This window comes from Chiroxiphia lanceolata, chromosome 1, assembly GCF_009829145.1.
Source record: "Chiroxiphia lanceolata isolate bChiLan1 chromosome 1, bChiLan1.pri, whole genome shotgun sequence".
Lineage (NCBI taxonomy): Eukaryota > Metazoa > Chordata > Aves > Passeriformes > Pipridae > Chiroxiphia > Chiroxiphia lanceolata.
Genome location: NC_045637.1, coordinates 99,853,831 through 99,876,465, shown reverse-complemented (window position 1 = coordinate 99,876,465; position 22,635 = coordinate 99,853,831). Strand labels below are relative to the sequence as shown.

The 22,635-nt window shown below is 39.7% G+C and overlaps 1 protein-coding gene across 4 annotated transcripts; it reads left to right on the top strand.

The window, feature by feature from the left end:
- The first annotated feature begins 1,510 nt into the window (after window positions 1–1,510).
- Window positions 1,511–20,773, top strand: PPP1R17 (protein phosphatase 1 regulatory subunit 17). Of its 4 annotated transcripts, XM_032690690.1 has the most exons (6): window positions 1,511–1,902; window positions 8,467–8,579; window positions 11,270–11,422; window positions 14,422–14,583; window positions 19,133–19,207; window positions 20,626–20,773. In XM_032690690.1, the coding sequence occupies exons 2-6, from the start codon at window positions 8,498–8,500 to the stop codon at window positions 20,754–20,756; spliced, it is 603 nt and encodes a 200-aa protein (XP_032546581.1). In that variant the 5' UTR covers window positions 1,511–1,902; window positions 8,467–8,497; the 3' UTR covers window positions 20,757–20,773. The 4 variants fall into 4 exon arrangements, with proteins under 4 accessions (XP_032546581.1, XP_032546601.1, XP_032546596.1 ...); XM_032690710.1 differs by lacking the exon at window positions 1,511–1,902 and having other exon boundaries at window positions 8,414–8,579; XM_032690705.1 differs by lacking the exons at window positions 1,511–1,902; window positions 14,422–14,583 and having other exon boundaries at window positions 8,420–8,579.
- Window positions 20,774–22,635: the final 1,862 nt, after the last annotated feature.

The window sequence follows — 22,635 nt, the reverse complement described above, 5'->3', positions numbered from 1 at the left end:
GAGTAAATCCTCCATCACACTGGTAATGCAACAGCCATTCTGTAAAGACTGGGATAAATATGCTGCTGTAGTTAAATGCTTCATGGCATCAGGTGGTGGCTAACAAATCTAAGGGATGACCAGGGCTGGATACGTAATCTTGCTGAGTGTGATAGTCTGCTTTCCTTTTGAGTAAACCTATCCTGTAATATTCCCAAAGCAACCTTGGGATCTGATGGCTAGAACAGGAAATTATTTCCTCACCCTCAGGGAATTCTTTAATGCTATAAATGAATGACTCACTTTTTCAATCAGGACAATAAAAAGGCAGTCTTGAGCTGAGTTTCAAAAAGGTATTTCTGATTTGAGCACTGTGTTTCATGAGCCTACTATTCAGTCATCTCATTCTGATTTTTCTCAGTGCATAGAAAAATATGGCATAACCTGTGTTTCTAAGTAAGAGGCATTTCAATGGAAAATAAAGGGTTTTTATTTAAAATTCACTACTAAAGAGTGGTCTTGGCAATGATGGAGATGAGGAAATCATAAAAATCAATTTTGGGGGTCGTATGGTTTGGAGGAGTTCGAAGGGGGGGTGTTGTTTTTTATTTTGCTTTTGTTTGTTTGTTTGATTTCTTTTCAGTTAGAAATCTTAATCTTGACTCAAAAAAAATCTTAGGAGCCTATGCTTAATTTTTTCAAGAGTGCATTTATGAGCTTGAAGATTGGACGTTGATTCACCTAAACACAGGTGATTTACACTCTGTAGAGTAATGAATGTGCTTTTCTCTCCCAGGCATTGATGGGGAAAACTCACAGTTCTTTCAGGTGGTGCCTTTAGAGCATTTAACATGCTTGGCATTTTGCAGAACTGCATATGATACATAAAGGATCCAAGGGTGTTGCACAGTTTGCAGGGCTGGCAATTAGCACTTTGTCCCTTTGGCCTTCTGTACAATATGCTATTTATGAAAGGAACCTTGACTAATTTAAAGTATGCTATGCACACTGGTGCTTTTGAATTGCAGCTGCTGAGTGGGGGAAAAGAGAAGACAACCTCAACTGTGAGTAATCACAGTTTTTAAAGATGTTTTAATAAAAAGGCCTAGACAAAAGCATTTTTGTTGCAAATGAATACTAAGAGAAGGGCAATTCCCACCACTGAGTAGAGTATTTCTTTCAGAGTTTTTCTAATGTCAGGTATGTTCGTATATTTTTCTTTCAGTTGAAACAACAGCTCCATCCAAAGGTATAGGAGAGATTGGTCTCTACTGGCAAACAACTGGCAGCCATGGAAAACTGCTTGCCTGGCCCCATAAATACCATGCTTGTATAACCAGTTGTGGCCAGATATATACACAAACACTGCAGTCATTGCTGAAACTCAGTGCTGGAGAGACTGTCCATCAGTTTTCATGCTTATGGTGCTGCTCCTGGACACGTTGCACTTTTACCCTCAGCTCTCCCCTGGGTTCCTGACGTCATCAGTCTTGCTCCCTCCCCTTGTCATTTTCTTTGTGCCTCTAGACACGGCAGCTACAGCTCACCTTTTGGCTCTCTGTGCCAAAGCTTTTCAATCCTCCCCTACTTCTTTGAGAGCACCAGCATTTGTGGCTCTTGGTCATCTGGCAGGAACGGTGCCTCAGCCTTGAGGCGATGCCCGTCTCCCCTGCATTCTGATTCCTCTCCTTCGGCCTCTGCAACTCGTGGAAGAGGAAGGAAACAGGATTAGAATCCACTGGTGGGTCAGGGACTGGTGATGCTGTTCCCCAGCCTCCCAGAGGACGCCTGAGCATGGCGTTGCCATAGCGACGGCTGCTACTGCTCCCTAGATAAGACAGGCAAGAGCGTCAGCTGCAGCCCCAGCCCCTCCAGCGAGCCTCGACGCCAAACTGCACCTTCCTCACCACCTCACACTGCTTTGTAAGTACTTCAGTCACACACTTGCATGCTTCTCTCTCGGCTGGTTGGCTTGGTTGGTTTCCTGATTTTAATCTCTCTCTCTTTTTTTTTTTTTTTTTTTTTTTTAGCAGTCACCACCAGCATGGCAAATTGCCTTGTCACCTCTGGGGCTCTGGGGACTAGCAAAAAGGGTCCCACTCTGCAGGGAGTGGGCTTGGGACGGTCCCATTTGGAGAAAACTGAGGTGTGACTGCATTGAGGCTGGAATGCATGGATGGGGTCATGGCAGGGAGAGTACTTAAGAGAAAACTGCTTCAACTAACTTTAACTGCAGGGACAGTTCACAGGCAGATAATACAATCCAGCAGAGTGGGAATTGGTATCAGGACTTCTTATCCCACTACTAAGGTTGGCATGTGCAAGGGGTTAATTGGTACTTTAAGGAAATAATTAAGGAAGACTTTGTATTTTTTATTATTTCCAAAGGCAAAAACTTTGTGACCAGAACCTGTGCAAATGTATATCACAATTTTTTAGTCAATCAAAAGTTCAGCTGTTGTTATTTTTATTTATTTTACATGTTTATGGGTGGTATTGGGAATCAGTTCGCTGCCCAGCCAAGGCTTTTGAAATAGTGCCCAGGAGCACACTCTCTGTGAGAAGAAACTGCTCCCAGAAAATTCTGTGGTATTTCTGTATCTGTGTTATTAGTAGTAGCAAAGTTTTGGGGTGGAAGAAGGCACTCAGATCCAGCTTTCCAATATCTAAGTGTTTGCGAAGAAGAATTAAATATGCTTTAGAAAAGTAAAAGTCAGACTAATCTGAAAAGAATACCTGGAGAGAGCAGCCTAGTGCCTAAATAACTGAAGAAGAAACTCTGTGTATTAGCATAAAGCTGTCTTCTGTGCCCACGAAGGCATCACTCCAATAGGGTAACATTAAACATATGGTAAAACTTGTAACGAAAAGTTTGGAATGCAACACAAGAACATCCAGACTTTCTACTTTTAGGACATCTGTTTTCTACTCTGACTGCAGTAGACTGGTTGTCTTGCTTTATTTATGACTTGCCAGGAAGCAGTTGCAATTGGGCTAGGATAGGAAGGGGTATGAGGTGCATATTTGCTGATAAAGGTGCCAAGTCTGCCTGCTGAGTGAAGGTGTAAGAAGCCAAATGTAGCCTGGTGTTGTACCAATCCCCCTTGGCCACTGAGCTGTTTCGTGTGATTTCTGTGTTGGGAAGGTGGGTGTGAGATGGCTACATCCAGGGGATAGTATCTTATCCCTTCTTTATGCATTTGTAAATGACTTAATGCAAATAAGGAACCTACTTGCACTATAGGGCCCTCTGCAAAGGACATGCTATAGAAGGAAGGACAGGTCTGTCTTTGCCTCCCACAGAGGTTTAGGGAGGCAACAGAAGAGCAGGGAAGGATGTTGGGAGCCTGCCTGACCCTCTTTGCTCATGTGCTCATTGTAACCAGACAGAAAGGGACAAACCAATTTAAAATATTTTAATAATCAAAACCTGATTTTAGGAAACCGTAAAATGTGCATGTGATGGGAGAAGAGGTACCAGTCTTAAAGAGCAAACCCTGATGCCAGAGCAGGTCTTTGGGCACGACAGCAATATGCTGCTTTTGGTCAAAGCTGGACTGTAACTATTGCAGTACAGCCTCTGTCTCGTGTCTGCATGGAGAAGCACCCTGTAAGATATTCCTACTTACTCTCATTTCCAAGTATAGGGTACACCAGCAGCAGCAAGGTCAGGTCCTGCCTATGGGAATGTGGACAAGCATGTGTGCACGCTGTCCCACTCCAGGGCCCCAGTTGCCTCTCTTTCTGCCTCTTCTTCTCTCAGCTCATGGCAAAATATGTTCTTACAAATTGCTGTGGCTTCAGAAGATATGTACATAGTGTCACACAGGCTTTTGTGGCAATGTGTATTACCAACTACCAAAATATACTTATTAAATTCAGATTGCCTGCTGCTACCCAACAAGGATCGTCTCAAGAGTACTTTTATTTATGTAGCATCCTTGTCAACATGCCAATGGTTTCTTTAATAATTGTGCATGTCTTGGAAACTAGCACATGCTTTTCTTGGGGATTTTGTCAATTGTGGAAACAAAACACTCCTCCAAACAAGAAGAAAAAAATTCACATACAACACCACATGGTCTACTGAAGTCTTCAGAAGCACAGTTTGTGGATACCTTACAAAGGGTCGGTTCAGAAATTCTAAGTATTCAGCATACCTTGAGCCTTACTATACAATGGTGAGGAGTATTGACATCGATGCCCACATAGCCCCTGTAAACTTTCATAAGAATTGCATATCAGAACTTCATTTCTCCATTTTATAGATAAGAATGATCACCTATTGATGACTCATTTGAGAACTGCATTGTCCCTTGAGACTAGATAGAACTATCCCTAGGTACCTAATTTTCATGTAGCACCTAGAACCATTAAAACCCTAAGAGAAGACAAGAAATGGAGATTTAACTTTCCCCCAAGCCATTTCCATACCTAGTTCAGGATCAAATGAAAAGTCTAGTTTTGTTCTGAAAGCTTTAGTTTTCTATCTTACAAGGTAGATTTTTCTCATGAGATTTCATCATAAGTTGGTTTAAATGTCACAGTATCAGATGGCCTTGAAAGATTTACATCATTTTAGTAGAAATATGTAAGTAGCTTTACTGAGTATTTCCTAAGCTCTAGGCTGATTACTTGTGAAACAAATATCTACATTAAACCAACCGTGCATTAAAATACTAGACCAAAACCAGGTCCTTTGTCTGTCTCCAGCAACATATTTTTACATAATTGAAGCCTGGAACTGGTTGCATTGGTGCCCTTTTTTATGGAAACCCACAATTTTAGCAAAGAAAAGAATCATATTATTTGCAAGCCTTTGTGTATTTTAAGACTATGTTAGTGTGTGATAGGATAGCTTTATTTGGGCACTTTAATCAAGCATGTACAGCAACTGAGAATTTTGAAAAAAAATAGAATGCACTTTAAGCTATCTAAAAATCCAAAGCTGACATCCAGAAGGTGAAAAGTTCAGATATTTTTCATCTGAATCACCATGTCTTACACGAATGTGTGCCCAACGGAGTCCCACTGTTATACAACAGTGATTCAGCATGAAAGTTCATTTACATGAGGCTGAAGAAGCTTTTAGTCATACCTGCACTTTTCAGTTTGACTTATCATTCATTGTCCTCCTCTGTCTGTAACTAGAGCCAATCCTATAGAATGCCAAAAATTTTAACAAGGGGCAATAAAAAACCATATAGGCAAAACTAGAGTTTCTCTCAACTCTTAGGAAAGTATTTCAGGTGTCTCAATCAGCTCTATTTTTTCCCAGAAATAAGAGGCTCAAGGCAACTCCTTTAGTCCTATATCTTTGCAGGGGTGTGGTACAGCCTACCTGCATTGTACCAAAGTCTCAGGCTAAATGACCATTGAATCCTAATTCATATGGAAAGATCTATAGCATTTGAGGAAGTATCTTCTGTTGAATGTGATTTAGAGCTCCACTGTAACCATTATAAATGCATAAAAGATGATTGTGCATCATTATGTCAAGAGATATAACAAAGTGCAAGAAAAAAACACCTTAGTTCATCATATAAATAGCAAGCATTAGCTACCAAGGTGACTGATGGCAGCAGAGAGTGCAAACTGTGCTAGTGTGAAGGCTGCTAGGAAAAGTGTTGCACTTAACACATGAAAATTGAGAACAAGCTTCAATTCAATGGGGACATACAGTCCCCATAGCAGGCTACCTTCACATGTAAAATGTTACTGAGGAATGCGTTTCCTTAGTTACAGGAATATATTTTAATGGTTTGGAAAAGTACTATTGCAATGCTCACATACAGCAACCTTCCTTTGAAGGAGAGCTCTGTGTGTGATGTAACAGCTGTGAGGATGTAACAGCACTCACAGGTCCACACATTGTACCCAATGCATATACACCCAAGATGCCAAAACTCATGATATATTTTGGTAATTTGTCTCTTTTTATTCTTTTGTCACACAGACTGCCATAATGTGCAGTGTGTAAACACTTTTGTAAGCAAGGCAATGCTGGCTGAAGGGCAAACTTACAAAAGAAAAAAAAAGGAAGGGAAGTGTCAGAAGTTAGGCTGTAAAGCAGTATTTTAAAGCACTGAAGATGCCAAGGGCTTGGCATGTGTGACCATGAATATATGAACATAGATCTAAGAATTGTATTTTAGAATAATATTTTTCAAACTACTATATTAAGAAAAAACAATGGTGCAATTTTCTCATAATCTGCATATACCAATCCAATATCAAGTCTCTTTACAAAGCTTAATTTTTATTAGGTGAAATAATTCATTAAACAACTTAATGAAATCTAACCAAAATTAACCATATTTTATAAAACATTTCCAGTCAATATAATTTATTACCAATTATATGTTTAAATTTTGCTACCTATCCTCAGCCTTTTTTCCTCAAGGCCTCTTCAGAAAAAAAGTCCATAGTGTCTGAAATGGTACCCCTGATTTTACTGGAAACCTTGTAAACAGAGTATCCTTCAGAAAAGAACATATTCACTACAATCATAATATTTAGCCAGTGTGCCCTATCAAATTCAATAAAATCAAATGGCATTGAAAAATAAAACTCCCTCAAATCACAAAATGCAGTGTGCACCTTCATTTGGTCAGATTATAAATTTTTGTTTTAAATAAAATTATGTCTGCTTCATTTTAAGCCATAGTTATTGTTTATACAGTGGAGAAACAGAGCAACCGTACCATGCTAAGGTTTATTCAAAGACTTCTTTATTTAGGGTCTTCTCAAGTGGGAGATTTTTCTTCCTGTAAGTGCAAATGAAGTCTTCAGGTGGTATAATACTTTAGTAAATATGTGAGGCTGGATGGGGACAGTTCTACCGTGAACATCCAGAGGTCAAACCCTTTATACAGGCCTGATTCAGTAAGGTTTTAAGAATTTGTAGAATGTTACAAATTTTTGTAAATTTTAAATACTAAAATGTAAGGGAGTTAATCCCACATGTACATGAGTTGAGTAAAATTTTATGCTGCTAGGCAGTGTTACTCCATTTACTTTGAAGTCACTGGCATTTAAGATATGTTTTTCCATCCCCTGAAGAATTAGCTCAGTGCAACATTTCATACTTTCTTTTGCAAATATTTATGTGACTGGATTTTGCTTATAAGAATTAATTGTTCTTTATATAGATGCAGTCATAAAAATGAGGTTAATTCTCCTACTGTTCTGTTTCTTGTTGACAAATAACCACTGCAATTTACAGAGAAACAGTAAGGTAATTTCTTTACCTCCAGCAAGATAAAAATAAAGTCCCACAGTTCAGTCTCCTATTTTCCCATCATCCTTTTCACTGCTTTTCTCCAGCTGCCTTTGTTTTCACTTTTCTTTTATTTGCCTTTCCTTCTCCACCTCCCCTTCATTCATTTTCCCAATTCAACCTGTCTTTCATCCACTATTCTTATTGTCTCCTGTGTTTTTTTCTCTTCCTCATTGCCTTTCTCCTCCTTACAAGGAAGTCACAGTCTGCTCTTATTCCCTGAAAATGGACAATAGAGGTTGTGCATAAGAAACTAGCACAACTGTTGCTGGATGAAGAGAGACACCAAGATCACTTGGACTGTGCCTTCAGGTTGAAGGTCTTCTTCCTTTAACATTGCTTTTGTCATTCTGATGGGTTTCTGCTAAGCAACCTAGAAACAATCAGCAGTGAAAAATGGTCTAATTTTCTTCTCTCTGTGATGGCATCTGTGGCAGCCCAGAGTTAGTGAGTCCAGGACCAACTCTCAGCTTGGGGGAGGTGCTGGGGAAGCTCAGGTAGGAGGATGGGCTTCAACACCGACTGCAGCTATGCGTAAAGAGGGGTAAACCAGCCAAAACAGCAATCTACTGAGACTTACAGAGCATGGACAAATGAACAGCCTAGTGAAATGGGTTTCCGTGCTCTTACCAAAGTGATGAGGAAGTCTACTTCATGCTGGCTCTGGGGTCTGTGTACACTGGTCATCTTTCTGAGGCAGCCCTTACACTTGGATCTTCAGGGTCTTCAAGGTCTCTTAGAGGAGCCATACTTATAAGACTAACTCAACAGTTCTTAATTAAAGTTGGATCATATAATAAACACCAAATATGATCCTTAGTTTATATTTGAGAAAAAATGGAGAAGAAAACTAGAAAAACCAGAAAAAACCCTAGTAATTTACTACGTCTATAAGATAGCACTTTCTGTATGATCAAAGTCAGTATTCTTCTGTAGAGCCAACCCGTGCTATTGTGGGTTGCTTACAGCAAGGGTGCATCTCAGCATGGGTGATTGAAATCAGGCCAGCAGACTGCATGACAGAGGGCAGCTGGAAGACAAGAGCTCATCATGATCTGGCTGGCAAGTGGATACATAACACCAATATGGTTGTGCTTTTTTTGTTGTTTTGGTTTGTGGTTTTTTGGTTTGGTTTGGTTTTGGTTTTGTTTGTGGTTTTGTTCGTTTGTTTGTTTTGGGTTTTTTTGTGTGTGTCTGTGTGTGTGTAGTATCTTCGAAGGAGGAGAAAAGCCTATTTCAATGATGTCAACAGAATGTGTTCAGCCACTTGATATGCCAGATGACAGACTGGATAAGCGAGATTCACAGTGTAACCATTTAGGTAAGTGTTATTAGATGATGTCATTACACTAATGAGAGGTGTTGCCTTGACATCATAAAGTCCTGTCCAGTGTCCACTTTTCCCCTCCAGTGATACAACTGAGCCCTGATGAAAACGGATAATTACACCTTCTGCTGACACTTCTGATGCCAGATGGAAAGGCAAAGAGCATTTTTCCTGCATATAAATATCAGCTGAAATTCTAGAGTGAAATTAATTAAACAGGAGAAAGCTAAAAGAGTCATTGATCTTTTTCCAGTAGAAAACATAGAGCAGTTTCTTCATTTATATCACAGTAAACTGAAAGCTAGGCTATAGCTAAGCTTTACCTAAACACATTTTCCATATGCAATTTGAGTAAAAGATTTCAAGCATCCCATTTAACTTCATTGGGGCAGCTTTCTAAAAAATGTTTCCTCCTTCATCATCAATCTGTTTCCTTTCTTGAACCTACTTTTTACACTAGGCATACCAGTCGTCTTTGCTCTGCCACTCTCCTGAATACCAGACTCCATACTTGACAGATGTGCTTTTTGCATATTCATGGTCTTTGCTTCTACTTCAAATGCTATTATTTCACTCCCATCTTGCAAAATTGCCCTGAAGATTTAGCTACCCAGAAACAAAAATCTCTTTGCTCATCGTTACCCTTGCGATGACAATAATGAAACACAAAGGCAATTTCACTTGCTTGTCAAAAAAAGTGTCTCACCACAGGCAAGCAGAATTTTATAAATTTTGTTTATTTGTCCCGCAAGGAAGGTATCCTAGTTCTGTCATGTCACATGGCATTTCTAGCCACAGGCACCATTTTTACAATCTGCAGGCTCACAGACATAACATGTCTTAAATAGTGTTCGGAGAGCCTGGAATGAAGTTGCGCTTGCATCCAAGTCTGCAGTCAGGGGTTGGGTAAGAGTGTGGGGAACCCAGATGAAGGCAAACAAGCAGCTTTTAAGAATTTAGAGCATTGGTTTGTGTGATGATAATAATGAAAGGTGTCGCAAATGAGTAGTTAGAACATTTAAAGAATCACTGTCAAAGTCATAGCAAAATACAGGCTTTAATATGAATTTATGAGAGTGCGAGTTAAATGGCAAGGTTCATTCTATTACTTACTACATAGATGAAGCATACATAAGTCAATTGGATTAGAAGCAGTTTGGAATAATTTACACAGAGACTGGGGATGCAAGAGGGTTAGAGTGCAGAGGATATGGATACCAGAAAAGGGTTCAAAAGCACCTGAACATTGACTAATTTAACATTTTAAGAAGTGATTCAATAGGATTTGCTACAATTATAACAATGAGTTAATTATAAACTCAAAATAACAACATTCATACCATAATCAATTCACTTGCATGTACACAGGGAAAGAAATATACACATCTATATCTATGTGTGTAAAGGTACTTATCAAAAATTCCCTTTAAGCTCAGTGAAATATTTATATCGAATCCCTTAGCATTTCTCAACAGGCATGGGCTGGCCCTGAAGCAGTGTGTGTGTATGGAATCCACCTAGACCTCGTCTTCAGCGACGATGTTTCAAGTATTGCAAAACTGAGGGTTTGTGAGCTCCGAGAGGCATCCCACTCAAACGGAGTTGCTGGTGCAGCCCACTGCTTTCCAGGAGAGCTCAAACTCCGGGAGGCCTCACTTAGCACTGCTGTTTATAGAGTCACAAGATAATTTTTCCCAAAAAATCCAGTAACAATAGTACTGTTGCACTCAGGCTATGATTCATTTTTTTCACAAGGTCTCCTAACAATGGTACCATTTCACTTGGGCTACAATTCAGGTAAATTACTTATCAAGGCTAACACGAATAACTACTTATCCTTTGTTCCTCACCTTGGTTGGGCAGCTGATGTTCCTGGTATGGTCAGAATTGTTCCTACCTTTACCATGCAAGAGCACCCAGTATGGTCAGGGATGCTTCCCCACCCAACTGGTACAGTTAAGGGGCACTTCACCGCTCAGCTGGTTCAACCAAGGCTTCTCAGAAGCTGCTGAGATCAAAGAGCAGGCCTGAAGAGGAGGTGAGGGAGGAGGATGCACCACCACAACAGATTACCTTCAATATTTTCAGCTTGCATAAGCACCCAAAAATGCAGTCTCTTGTAGAAAAAGACATGCTGACTCTCTGAGTCATCTGAGTCAAGGCTTGTTTTGGGGGAAAACCAGAAATCCAGTATAATGTTATGTAAATCAAAAGCTCAGTAGCTCTTGAAACAAAGGCAACTCTTGAAGGGAACAATATATTGACTGGCTCATTTTAGCAGTACCTCAGGCTGACCCCACACATGTAGAACTTTCATAAAAGTGCCATTGTAACTCTTGAAGACACAGTCCACACAGTCAGCACTGGATAAAACAGGGGTAGCCATGGAACCTCTGCTCACAATGATGCAGCCTTCCCTCTACCATGTAAACACACAGCTGCCCACAACTCTCCCTTTGTTTTATATCTACTGCCTACAACACAGAAGGACCACCTAAGTCACTTGACTCCCATGTAGTATGGCACAGAGGCCTCTTTTGATGAGTTTCTAAGTATTTAAAAGATGTTTCTTCATGGGCATTTTAGTTTACTTGGATTAAAGCGCTATTATTAAAGCATTTCTTTTCACTGTCTGGTTTATTATTTCCCCTTAGTTTCAATTTCTATTATTCTTTTCCCTGCAGAAGATCTTTCAGAGCAGCTGATTAAGAGCTGTGACCTCAAAAAAACCCCAAGAAAAGGTAAAACCATCCTAGCTTCCCAAAACGCTGAACAAGAGCAAAAAAAGCCAAGGAGAAAAGATACACCAGCTTTGCACACTCCACCACCTCTAACAGGTAAGCAATAAATCTCAACTTTGAAATTCCAATTCAGCTGTGGGAACTGAATCTGAGCAAACTCCATAGACCTCTCATTCAGTTATGTCCCCTTGGATGCTGACAGAAACAGAGCTCCATGCATGTGCACCTCGGAAGGCAGGTGAACAGAGTCTGACTTCCTCAAAGGCATCCTCTGTTAGTTGAAGGGTTTGCTCACAGATCTGGGAATACCAAAGTGAGTGGGTGTATGCTCTGGAAGACATGCTCCCTTGGAGCTTGTAGCCTTGCTGCTAAATGATGCTACATTTATGTGTTAAATGATGTGCTGAGCCATGCTCAATGTCCCAATTTGATATGGTCCAAAATCAAAATAGTTCCAGCTCAGCCGCTGCACTTTCTCTTGAAACTAATACCCAGTGCTCAGAGAGAGGCTGAACGGGGATCAGGCTGGCAGTAGACCAAAGAAGCACACAAGCCACCTGCACAATTTCCTGCTTCATGCAGGATTTCCTCCTAGAAATCACAGGGCTCATATGCTTATGGGGACTCTGGCAAAGGGTGGGTGTTTCAGGAACCCAGAAATCACCACAGCAAAAAAAGGAGCTCCTTGTAGGATGCTTCCTGTTGCGGCATATCTACAGACATTTGAGAGCCAACCTGGGAAAGGGAAGAATAAGCAGGAGATTGTCAGTGAAACCTGATGATCTTCCAAGACCAGCAGTGGGAATAAATGTTTGTCACTCCCTGCTAACAAGCACTCCTTGTGCTCTCCAGGGAGAGAGTTGTGTTCTTGTAGGTGCAGAGTCATTCAGGTGCCCTGAGTTACAAGGTGCAAAAAGGACTGCCTTGCTTTCTAAACTCCTTCTCAGAGAGGAGTCTAAATGAACCTGAATCCAATTAGCTGCAGATTATGTCAACAATTTAAATGTAAGGAATTACAAAGGTGTGATTGAACCACTTTTGTCCCACAGGTTTAATGATTAGCAAAATTATAATAATAATTATTATTATTACAAATGATCAGACAAAAGATCTTAATCGAAATTATTTACTACACAATATAAACAGTAAAACTACTAGTAGTATAGTATAAGATAGGATAGTGCACTATATCAATTATTGAAGCAATTTTATTAAAGCTAGCAAAAAGAATTATTACGTAGAGATTTGATGTAACTCATCCATACCAATGCTTGTAGGGAGATCGCTTTCTCTCAGTCTCTCCTCCCAAGAGAGGAGTCTGCACATAAACCCCAAGAAGGGTTATGTTAGAAGAACCTGACTGTATGAAAGGGAACTAGAGTTTTATAATATAAGGTGACTGAATGCTAGTTAAAAATTTACAGGCCAGATACCACTTTATCTGTCATATCCAACTTCAAAAAGCAGGATCTGTGTTTGAAGTTTGGTGAACCAGGCTGGTGTTGCGCTCCAGATTATGCTATAAACTGCCCAGAGCAGTTACATTTTTTATTTAAGACTTTTTAAAAGCCTTTTGGTTCATTATAACCTCTAATTAGCATCCAGAGAAAGAGTCACACACTCTTCTCTAAGAGATATTCTTTTTAATTTAGTGAGAAAAATAAGATATTTTGGAAAAAAGTTTTTACAGGAGTAAAATACAACCAAGAAAAAAGCATTTCACTAAATCATTCAGCACAAAGACCCATTCCACAGGAAACACCCACTAAAACAATCCATATACGAGCTTTAGTAAAACACAGTTCATTGGTTTTAAGTTATCCATAAGACAACGAAAGGAACAAAAGAAAACAGATTAAAAGCGGTAAAGAAAGAGAGAAGAAAGAGAGAAGGAGAGATGGGAAAGGAAAAAAATGGTTACCAACAAGATCAGATGATTCATATGGTGCTGGCTGGAGAGGGAGAAGAAAGAAGAGAAGAGACTGCATAGAGTCTTGTATATTTATAGAGTTCAGTTTTCCCTCCCAGGCAGGATATCCAGTCAGTGCCTTCCAGGCCAGAGTGAGTTGTGCTGTAGTCAGTCACAGGCTGCAGGGGTGTGGTGTGAGTGGGCTACCAGGCAGGTTGGACTTGACTGACAGCCCGGCTGCAGGGCATTCAGCTCTGCCATGTGCTCTGCATGAGCAGCAGGCCTTGCCTTCCAGCTCTGCCCTGTGCCCTCAGCAGGCCTGATGTGCAGGCCTTACCATGTTCCTGCAGGTCTAGGCCCAACCCTTTCCCACACGCGCACACACACACTGACAGCAAGTTGGTTCCAACCCATATAAATAATTCAGTCAGATTCAGCTCCAGGATCTCACAGCTGGTTTTAGCATACTTGAATACCAAAAACATTACCATGGCACCACCGGCAACTTATCACACACAGCTTGCATGACAGCTTGCATTGTATGCATTCTGATTGGATTCTAGGCCTTATCGGAGTAGGCCCTCCTGCCACAAAGAGTTAGCCAGTAACTACTTGTATGGTTCCCTGTATTTATGCAACAATTCATCAAGTCAAAAACAAGCAGCTGGGATTTTCCAGTGTTTGTAATCCAGATATTGAATTTGACTCTGTTCAGTTTTCACATGTATCTTCCATCAGCAATTCTCATTTAGGGAAGAGTGGCTCAGAGGCTGAAGAGCTGCATTTTGTGCCTGCAACTACCATACCATAAAGAAAACATTGTTTCACTAGATAAAATAAGCCATTTCTGTGCAATCCCATTGTTCCCAACTAGAGGCTTGAGCATCTGTGTGATTAAGCTACTTTGACAAGATGTCTAAGGTTCTGAAATAGAAATCTTTACCATGATTTCTGATGGGCTGCAGTTTAGTGCATTAATACAACCAGAAGCCAGCTGGCCTGATAGCTTTATTGTCTACAGCCTATAATTAACTTGGAAGAAAAGTAGGGTAGGTATGCCACGCAGCAGATCATGCACTCATGCAGCCTTACATCAGAGTAGTCATTGGGAGAATTACACAGGTGTAAGTTTCTTCAGTGTGAACTAGGCTAAAGTGGCATTTTTATTTTTTTTCCTTGCTTGCAGGCATACTTTCAGACTTTTCTGATAATCTGCTGAAAAGGTATGGTATCACAGAGAAGCCACAGAGAGAGAGAGTGAGTCCAGTCTCTCAGATCACTGAACTGGAGCAGAAAAAGCCCAGGAGAAAAGACACACCTGCAGTACACATCCCACCTTTGATAATGGGTAAGAAACCTGGGTGAAGGGTCCTCCAAAGAGGAAGCAAAAAGTGGCTAGTGTCAGAGGAATGCCTGGGAGGAGGTTGCTCTCTGCCCAGCATACTTAGCTGCTCTTAATGAATGGGACCTTTTTGGTCTAATAACAGTGGTGGCTCATGAAAAGTCTTTTACATATCCCCTGCTCATGCTCTGGGGACAGAAAGGAAGGGAAGTAAGAGAAGATATTTGGTCACTTGATTATCTTTTGCAAACTGTAATCCTACTTTTCTGACAGGCCAACTAATGCCCTGCTTTTCAAACCTCAGCACCTGTAAATTTTTAGGTCACCAGCACTATAATGCCTCAAACAACCTAAAGCAAAGCTGTACTGATTAACCTCCTCTTCACTCCACAGTTCCTGATGCACACTGAGAAAATCAAGCTGTGATGAACTTCTCATTAACAGCACCTTAAAAACAGTTCTGTGCTTCTGGCATAACGTGCAATACATACACGCTTACATAAGATGCTCCTAGGGAAGGGAAGCGAAAGGAAGGGAAGGTGAAAAAAAAGTGGTGACCTTCAAATGTGTGACAAAATTCAAACTCTGTGCATTTGTTATGGGGAAAATAAGAGAAACTAATGCAATTTTCAGTTGTTTTCAATTCTACCTCCAATGACACTTTCTTGCCTACTCGTGAAGCCACCTTCCAGCACGCAACCTGGATTCAAAGCAGCCTGCTAGATGCTGCCTCTCCATGTAAAGCTTTTTCAGATCCTGTATTTGGGTCTGTTTTCCAGTGATTGGTAGACTTGTGCCCATATCAGGGGCAAACTAACTTATGTGTTTGAATGCTTCAATTTCATTCCCTTCCTATTCTAAGGATGCGTATTTTCTTTTCAAGATACATATCAACATACATCATTCTGCTTGTTGAAATTCATCAGTGATGGCTCCATGACTTGCTATGAAAAAGTGACTAAATTGTGGTTGAAGGCTGGTCCACTTGCTTGCTTTCATAGTTATTCCATCAGGTAGCAGACAGAGCACAAACAAACTGAACTCTTTGGAACTGATATGCAAAATGAAATCTGAATCATAGACTTGGAGACGTGAGAAGCCCCAGCAGGGCTATGTGTGTTCAACAAATATAGGCAGACCTTTCTGTCCTGTCCCCCTGTTATTGGAATATTTTCATTAAGCAGCACTCTCAGTGCTACATGGCCTCTCTTGTGACCTGCTAATGAAGATTGTCCCCATTTCTAACATTTCCCCTTCATATCCTCTGCAAACCACTTCTAGATGCCCATTCAAGGGTGATGAAAATCAGTGTGTCTACGAGATGGTATGTGGTAAAAACGAGAAGCAGAATCAGTCTTACACCTTACAAACACCCAATACAATTGGGAAATGCAGGTACAGAAAAGGGGCTGCTAAATTAGTTATCTGAATTCTCCTCTACAAGGGTTAGGCTTCTAAATCTATTCAGCCTTCAAACCTCTACTGAAGTGGCACATATAACATTGTGCCATGTGCATACCAATAAACTATGAGCAGAAGTCTCCTTCAGTGGCCAGCTCGCCTTCAGTCAGCCAACACCTTTTCTGAAGGGATTAGACTAAAACACAAAATAGAATCACAATTCCAGCGGTCTTTTTTTCTGTCTCACCTAAGCGAAAATGACTTGAATCTGATCTAAGCCTGTAGTCAGCTCTGGAACACTCTATTGTCATCCACACTTAGCAATATATTCCAGTAACTGAAGTATTTCTGAGAGCTCTTCAGGCCTGTGGGTTTGAGATACAATATAAATACATTCCTAAATATGGGAAGACAGTTCCTGAAATGTGGCTGCTTAGGGTTTCTGAATCAGATCAGAGGTAAATAGCAAAACCACAGTTTCAAACCCTTATTCATTCTTATACCCTAGAAAACCAGTTAAGGTAGCTCCTTTAGGATAACATCACAATCCTACCGAAAACCTCTGGGTAACATGAGAAGCACAGAAGTTTAATGTCACCTCTTGCCTCTCCAGCAGGAGTTGTCCACAGGCAGTCTGTAGACAGGTTCTATTTTGTTGATTTTCTGATTTATAGCCTAGGAGGAGTGGCTTAGATCTAGGGGGCACCTGGCAAATAGTTGATTTAAGCCGACTTCTTCTGCCTATGTTTGAGCTTCCTAACAGAAACTCTTATGTCTCTGTGAGCCTTTATGGTTCTAGTGTCTAGCTAAAAATTGCAAGTAGTTGCAAGTTCTGTTGGGAAATTATGACCACATTGTATTTACCTTCTCATTTCTTTAGTCAGATCCCTTGGCAGATATTAACAGAACAACCTACCGATCCTTAAAATAGATCTGCAGGATGAGTTGCATTTCATAATACACACAGCTGGGAAAACAGAGGCAGACTGTTATTTAATCAGCAAACAGAGAAAGACTAACTCACAAATGTTCCCCAAATCAAATGACCTTCTCATATCCTTCTGGTTCACACCCAGAACTTCTGAACTGCATTCAGTAAAGCACATTTTCTCCACAAGTGATCAGTGGCACTGTATCAAAGGAAAAAATCCTTTCCCAGTGTTACAGAAATAACTACAACTTTGACATGCCATTTGTATATCCTTTCCAGTGTTTTGCATTAAAAGGCTGATTTGTCCTTGCAATTGCGGGTGGTTCATGGAAAGTTAATAACCTGCATCTCTGGGCTACATGCACCTCTGAGCTCTGAATCATGAACTCTACTGGAAACCTTTGGAGTTCATCAGTCACCAAAGTGATTAATTGGTAATGATCTTGCTATTGATTGTGGTGAGCGTCTGTGCTACTAGAGCTGAGACCTCTGCCTGGGTGTTACCTTTCAGCTGTCTCTATCATCTGCTAAAAGGACTAGTTTATGTGCTACCACTAGGCCATCAGAATTACATAAACACATTTTTCCTTCATCACTTCATCATTTAAATAAGAGAGTGGACATGATCCATTTATTTAGTGTACATATCTGATCTCTTATTCCTGATTTTACCCAAAAAGCAGGTTAGCTCTCCTCAAATCATCCATTCTAGCTTCACATTTTAAGCATGTTTTAATTATGTTTTCCTTGTTCCTCAAATGCTCCATGATATAAAAAAACCAACAACATAAACCCTCCACTCCCTCTTAAAAGACAAAACCCAAATCCCAAAGACAACAGTAAAAAAAAAAGTTGCCTATATTTGCCTAAGTTGTCTATAGGAATATTAGTCTGCGTGGGGCACATTTACATCCATCTCCATAAAATGTCATCATTCATTGCAGTTAACAATGGTGGTTACTCAATTACTGCTTGAACAAATAAAGTCCTTTGTGTTTCAAATTAACATTTATTTATGCCTTTCATAGTGCTAGTTCACAAGAACTGCATATAAATGAAGGGCAGTATAATTCATCGCCCCTGAAAAGATTCTAAAGTTAAAGAAAATCTACCTCTGTGGTATTGCCCTATTTTCAGACCTTGGCAAGACTAAAAGCCTTCTCTGTAAAAGAGTTTTTGATGCAGAAAGAAGCAAAACAGGTTGCTTTGACAGAACAGCTCACCTGATATCAAACATTAGGAGACCAAATTTGGGAGAGATTTCATTGGTCTCAACACAATGATATCTCTCATCCTGTTTGTAGACTATGTCAACATCTACACCAAGGAATGTGGACATAAAATTCATCACACAAGTCACTTGTTTTTTACTGGAAACAGGCAAATCCAGCACAATATGTTAAAATAGAGTTCAAGAACATTTTGTACCTAATGCATTGTTCTCACTTCATTCTTATTTATTTTCTAAATGAAGAGAGCATTTTCAGTATTTGTGATATCTTGGTATCACACAAGAACCTCAAGACCCCTATAGGGTGGACTTACCAGTTCAAGTATAAGAGAGAAAAAGAAACAAAAGGGAGGGGAGACAGAGATTTGTGGAAGGTATAATCTACAACCCAAGTCTGTTTTCACATTGTTCAGTAGCTTTTGCAATTTACTGATACTATATAACTTCAGTGGAGATGGCACTTATGTTGGTGTTCTAACCTTTGTCTCTTTTATCATCTGCACTTGAAAAAATCTCAGTAATATGGCTATATACTTAGAGGAAACACATACACGTTCACATAAGCTAGTTGAGTCACAAAGATTAATCACAGCATTTACTTAATCAGGCAAGCTCTTTCCCTTATTTAGCTCCTCAAACCCTTTTAACAGGTTCCCAAATGAAACTTGAGTATCTTTTCTCACATATAGGAAAAATATGCCGGATTTAAGAGTGCTTAATAATAATTTTAAGTAATTAATTAAGTGCTTAATTAATAATTTTAGCTAAAAATGCAGTGATTCAATTCTAGTTCACTAAATATCAGGAGATCGATGTGCTGAAAATAAATGAGGAGTAACTCCCATGATATTGGAAAACTATGTTAGGATCAAGAAGTAAGAGAGGACTGAAAAATTCTTTTTAGCCTTGTATTGTCTAAGAAGTAGTATGCTAAATCAACTCCTTTTTTCCTCTTTTTTATTTTTTTTTGTGTGTATCCTTCTGTTTTTAAGGCACTAAGCTGTTTACAGAAGAAGAACGAACAGTGATTATGGAAGACGAAGAAAAGGATGGAGACACAATCCACAGTTAAGATTACAGTAATATTTCCAATAATGCAGTGTAAATAATTCTGGGTCATTCAAAGTGGCAGCACATAGAAAAGAAAGTTCTTTCATTTTTATAAATAATAATTTTCTCAAGCATGCACTTGATTTTAAACTATCATCAAGTGTTTATCTGCATCTCATGAATTCCCAGCAAGCATCATAGGAGACGATGACAGAAATTTCACTGACACCTGGGGTTTGAATGATTCTGTTGGTTTACTACAAGTGGCTTCCCAGCATTTCTGTAAATTAGGAATCCATCTCAGAACAGATCTAGCTTTGTGCAATGTGGTGATAAGGGTTAATACAAAGGACAGCACTCATAGAGTGTACCTGGAACTAGATACCAGAGCAGTAAAACATCAACTAATGATTTGAATCGCATTTTTCTCCTGACATTTTACCTAATTTGTCCAGCTTTCCTCTTATGGAATAACACTGACCACAGTGAAAATTCCCATGTGCAAAGCTGATGTGATAGATGGAGAAGGTGTGAGAGCAGGAGCCAGACCCTGAAATTGAAAGCAAAAATTTCTTCTCTCTGTATCTGCTCATGACTTGTGTTTGTGAGGAGGAAAAGAGAGATTCACTATAGAATGAAAATTTACATCTAAGGGCTGTCAGCACTGACACATCAGGATGGAGGGAAGAGCTCTCAGAAGAGAAACATCAGGGAAGTGCAAGGCCTGCCTGTTACATCAGTGTAGATAACTGCCTCCACTGGTCAGTGAAAGATAAAATAGTTGGATAGTTGATCCTTTTGCTCCAAATAATTTCTTTTGACATCTGCTTTTTAAATTGAGTTCTAGGTCAGTTAGAAGAGATGGAAAGATTGAAAATCTTTTGGAAAGCAGAAAGTGACAACTGAGTAATAGGAATAGTGTTACTCAATGGCATATGCCTACTGCAAGGTGGAACAGCACCATGTGATTTTTTTAATTAGTTTACCTCATTGATTCAATCAAGAATTTTCACAGTGAGCTACAGCCTGGTAGAATGGCCAGTTTGTGCTTAACTTAATAGCTCTGGGATAGATAGAGTAGCACTGCCAGCTGGGCCCTTAGGGACCTGAGCAGAGAGGTTGAAGATCGTAGAATCATAGAATCATAGAATTAACCAGGTTGGAAAAGACCTCTGAGATCATCAAGTCTAACCCTTGATCCAACACTGCCGTGGTTACTAGACCATGGCACTAAGTGCCACATCCAGTCTCATCTTAAAAACCTCCAGGGACAGTGAATCCACCACCTCCCTGGGCAGCCCATTCCAATGCCCGATTACCCTCTCTGTAAAAAATTTCTTCCTAATATCCAACTTAAACCTCCCCTGGCAGAGCTTAAGACTGTAAATCATCTAGCCTGGCAGACCGAATTTAGTTATCTTTTTAACTCTCTTAGGTAGACAGCTGAGGACCACACTAGTTTGGACTTCATTTGCCACAGTGACTGACCCAGCATCTTTCATGAGAATGCAGTCTATTCACAAATATCGAGCTTCAAGATGTAATCAACAAGCTTATAATAAATAATTGCATATTAAAGTGTACAAGAGGCCTGCTATATTATTAATGGGATGCCTGATAACTAGGAGGTATACTTGTTTTTATCCTGTTAACCTATCAGTGAGATAATATTTAAAATACAAACAATCAATAGTTCATATAACAACAGTAATGTAAGGTACACAGTAAAGTATGTCACAGCAAGTATGTGAAAAAGAATACATGTGACTCAAGTCTAGCTTTACCAGTAAAGCTGGTGAATATTTTCAGTGCACAATACAGCAAGAGTGAGAGTGTGGAATCCTGAAAAGATTCAAATGAACATCAGCAATGGATTAGACATGAAAATATACATGTTTAGACATGAAGGCCCTTAACAACACAAAGCAGGAGCACAAATAGGATGTGACTGACTTCACTGCTCTGAAAAGGATTTGTTTCCAAGCCTGGGGAATTTTGACACAGCTTAATAGGGAAAAAAAAACCCAAAACAACAACAAAAAAAGCACCCTTTAAGCCTAGCACTATATATTGTTCAGCAAAGAGGAGTTACGGTCTGAGTGACATCTCTGATGGCACACCAGCCTAATTTACCATCCCTGTATAGATCAACTCGAAGTCCAGACATAAAAATGCTGCAACATACATCATATTCTGAAATTCTTTTAAAACTGCATATTCACAACCTGGCAATTCAGCATTTTCTGTTCTTCCACTCAGGAGCAACATAAGCAATTAAAAGTAATTTTTCACTTGATCAATTAAGTTAATAGAAGGTTTTGCAATGTTCCTGGGAAGCAGTGTGATGAATCATTTGTCTGCTTCCACATGCTTCATTGCAGTCAGGTAAAGTGTTAAATATCATTTTGTTTGGGAATAAAATAATTTTTTTTCAAATGAGGCAGACAATTCCCCTTCCCCCAAAACAAAGCCTTTAGGTTTTGCAGAATCACGTGTGAACTCTACAGTGGTTTATTGGGTTTATTTATTGTCATTCAGTCTCCATTTAAGACCAGACAGTGCTAAAACCAACAAATTGCTCTCCCCAGGAGTTGGTTTGTTCTGGGGCAGAAATGCTTTTGTATCCAGTGTCCCCAAAGGCCATTACAGCAAAAATGAAAGGAAACTGAAAGCACAGACACACCTAAGCATTTCCATAGGACTGTTAGGACTGGGATGCTCCAGACTGAAGTCACTTACATTGTCTGCTATGTGCATTGACTGCTTTGTGTCTTGATAGCTGGCTTGCATTCAGATATTTATCTGGAATGGCATCTTACCCCAGAAGTCTGCACTGGGTGGGACAACCACTCCAAGCCCTCAGCAGGGAATGAAGTGCTTCAGTTAGTGAATAAAAGCCTGCAGTCAGGAGATCATTAATGGCTAATATTTTTGAAGTGAATTCTCAATTAGCGTCTACCTAGAAACTAAGACAAAGGTGTCCATTTACAATAAAATTGGGACTAAGGGATTTAATGGCCTTATGCTTTAACAACTTTCAACTAAGGGTTACAGAAAGTCCATCACCTATTTGAAGGGGTTGTGATGACCATTTTTGTAGTGCTAAATATGAGGTTCAAGGGATATGTGGAACAAATTCAAAGCAACATTCATGATGCTATTGTAAACTGACACTATATTCATAGATAAAGCAGCATTTGCATGCACTGATTTAGCAAAACTTACAATGAATTTATGTCTGGTTGAAATTTTGTCTTAGTGGTTAGTAAATTGATAATTGTATAATGCTTTGACCACATAAATTAATTGATATGTTTAGATATCATAACAGATCATCTTCCTGCATGTGCTATGCCATCCCTACCTTTTGAGATTACACTTTTACACATGACCTTACAGTATTCTTGTATGCAGAGAGACTGCCCAGCAATACCATCTACAAGCA

Bases quoted from the DNA above. Each gene is read 5' to 3' on its own strand.
- PPP1R17 (XM_032690690.1), top strand. From the start codon at position 8,498: ATGATGTCAACAGAATGTGTTCAGCCACTTGATATGCCAGATGACAGA. The intron at 14,584-19,132 runs GTAAGAAACCTG...TCTGTTTTTAAG, and splicing joins CATCCCACCTTTGATAATGG to GCACTAAGCTGTTTACAGAA. The intron at 19,208-20,625 runs GTTAAGATTACA...TAACTCTCTTAG, and splicing joins GGATGGAGACACAATCCACA to GTAGACAGCTGAGGACCACA.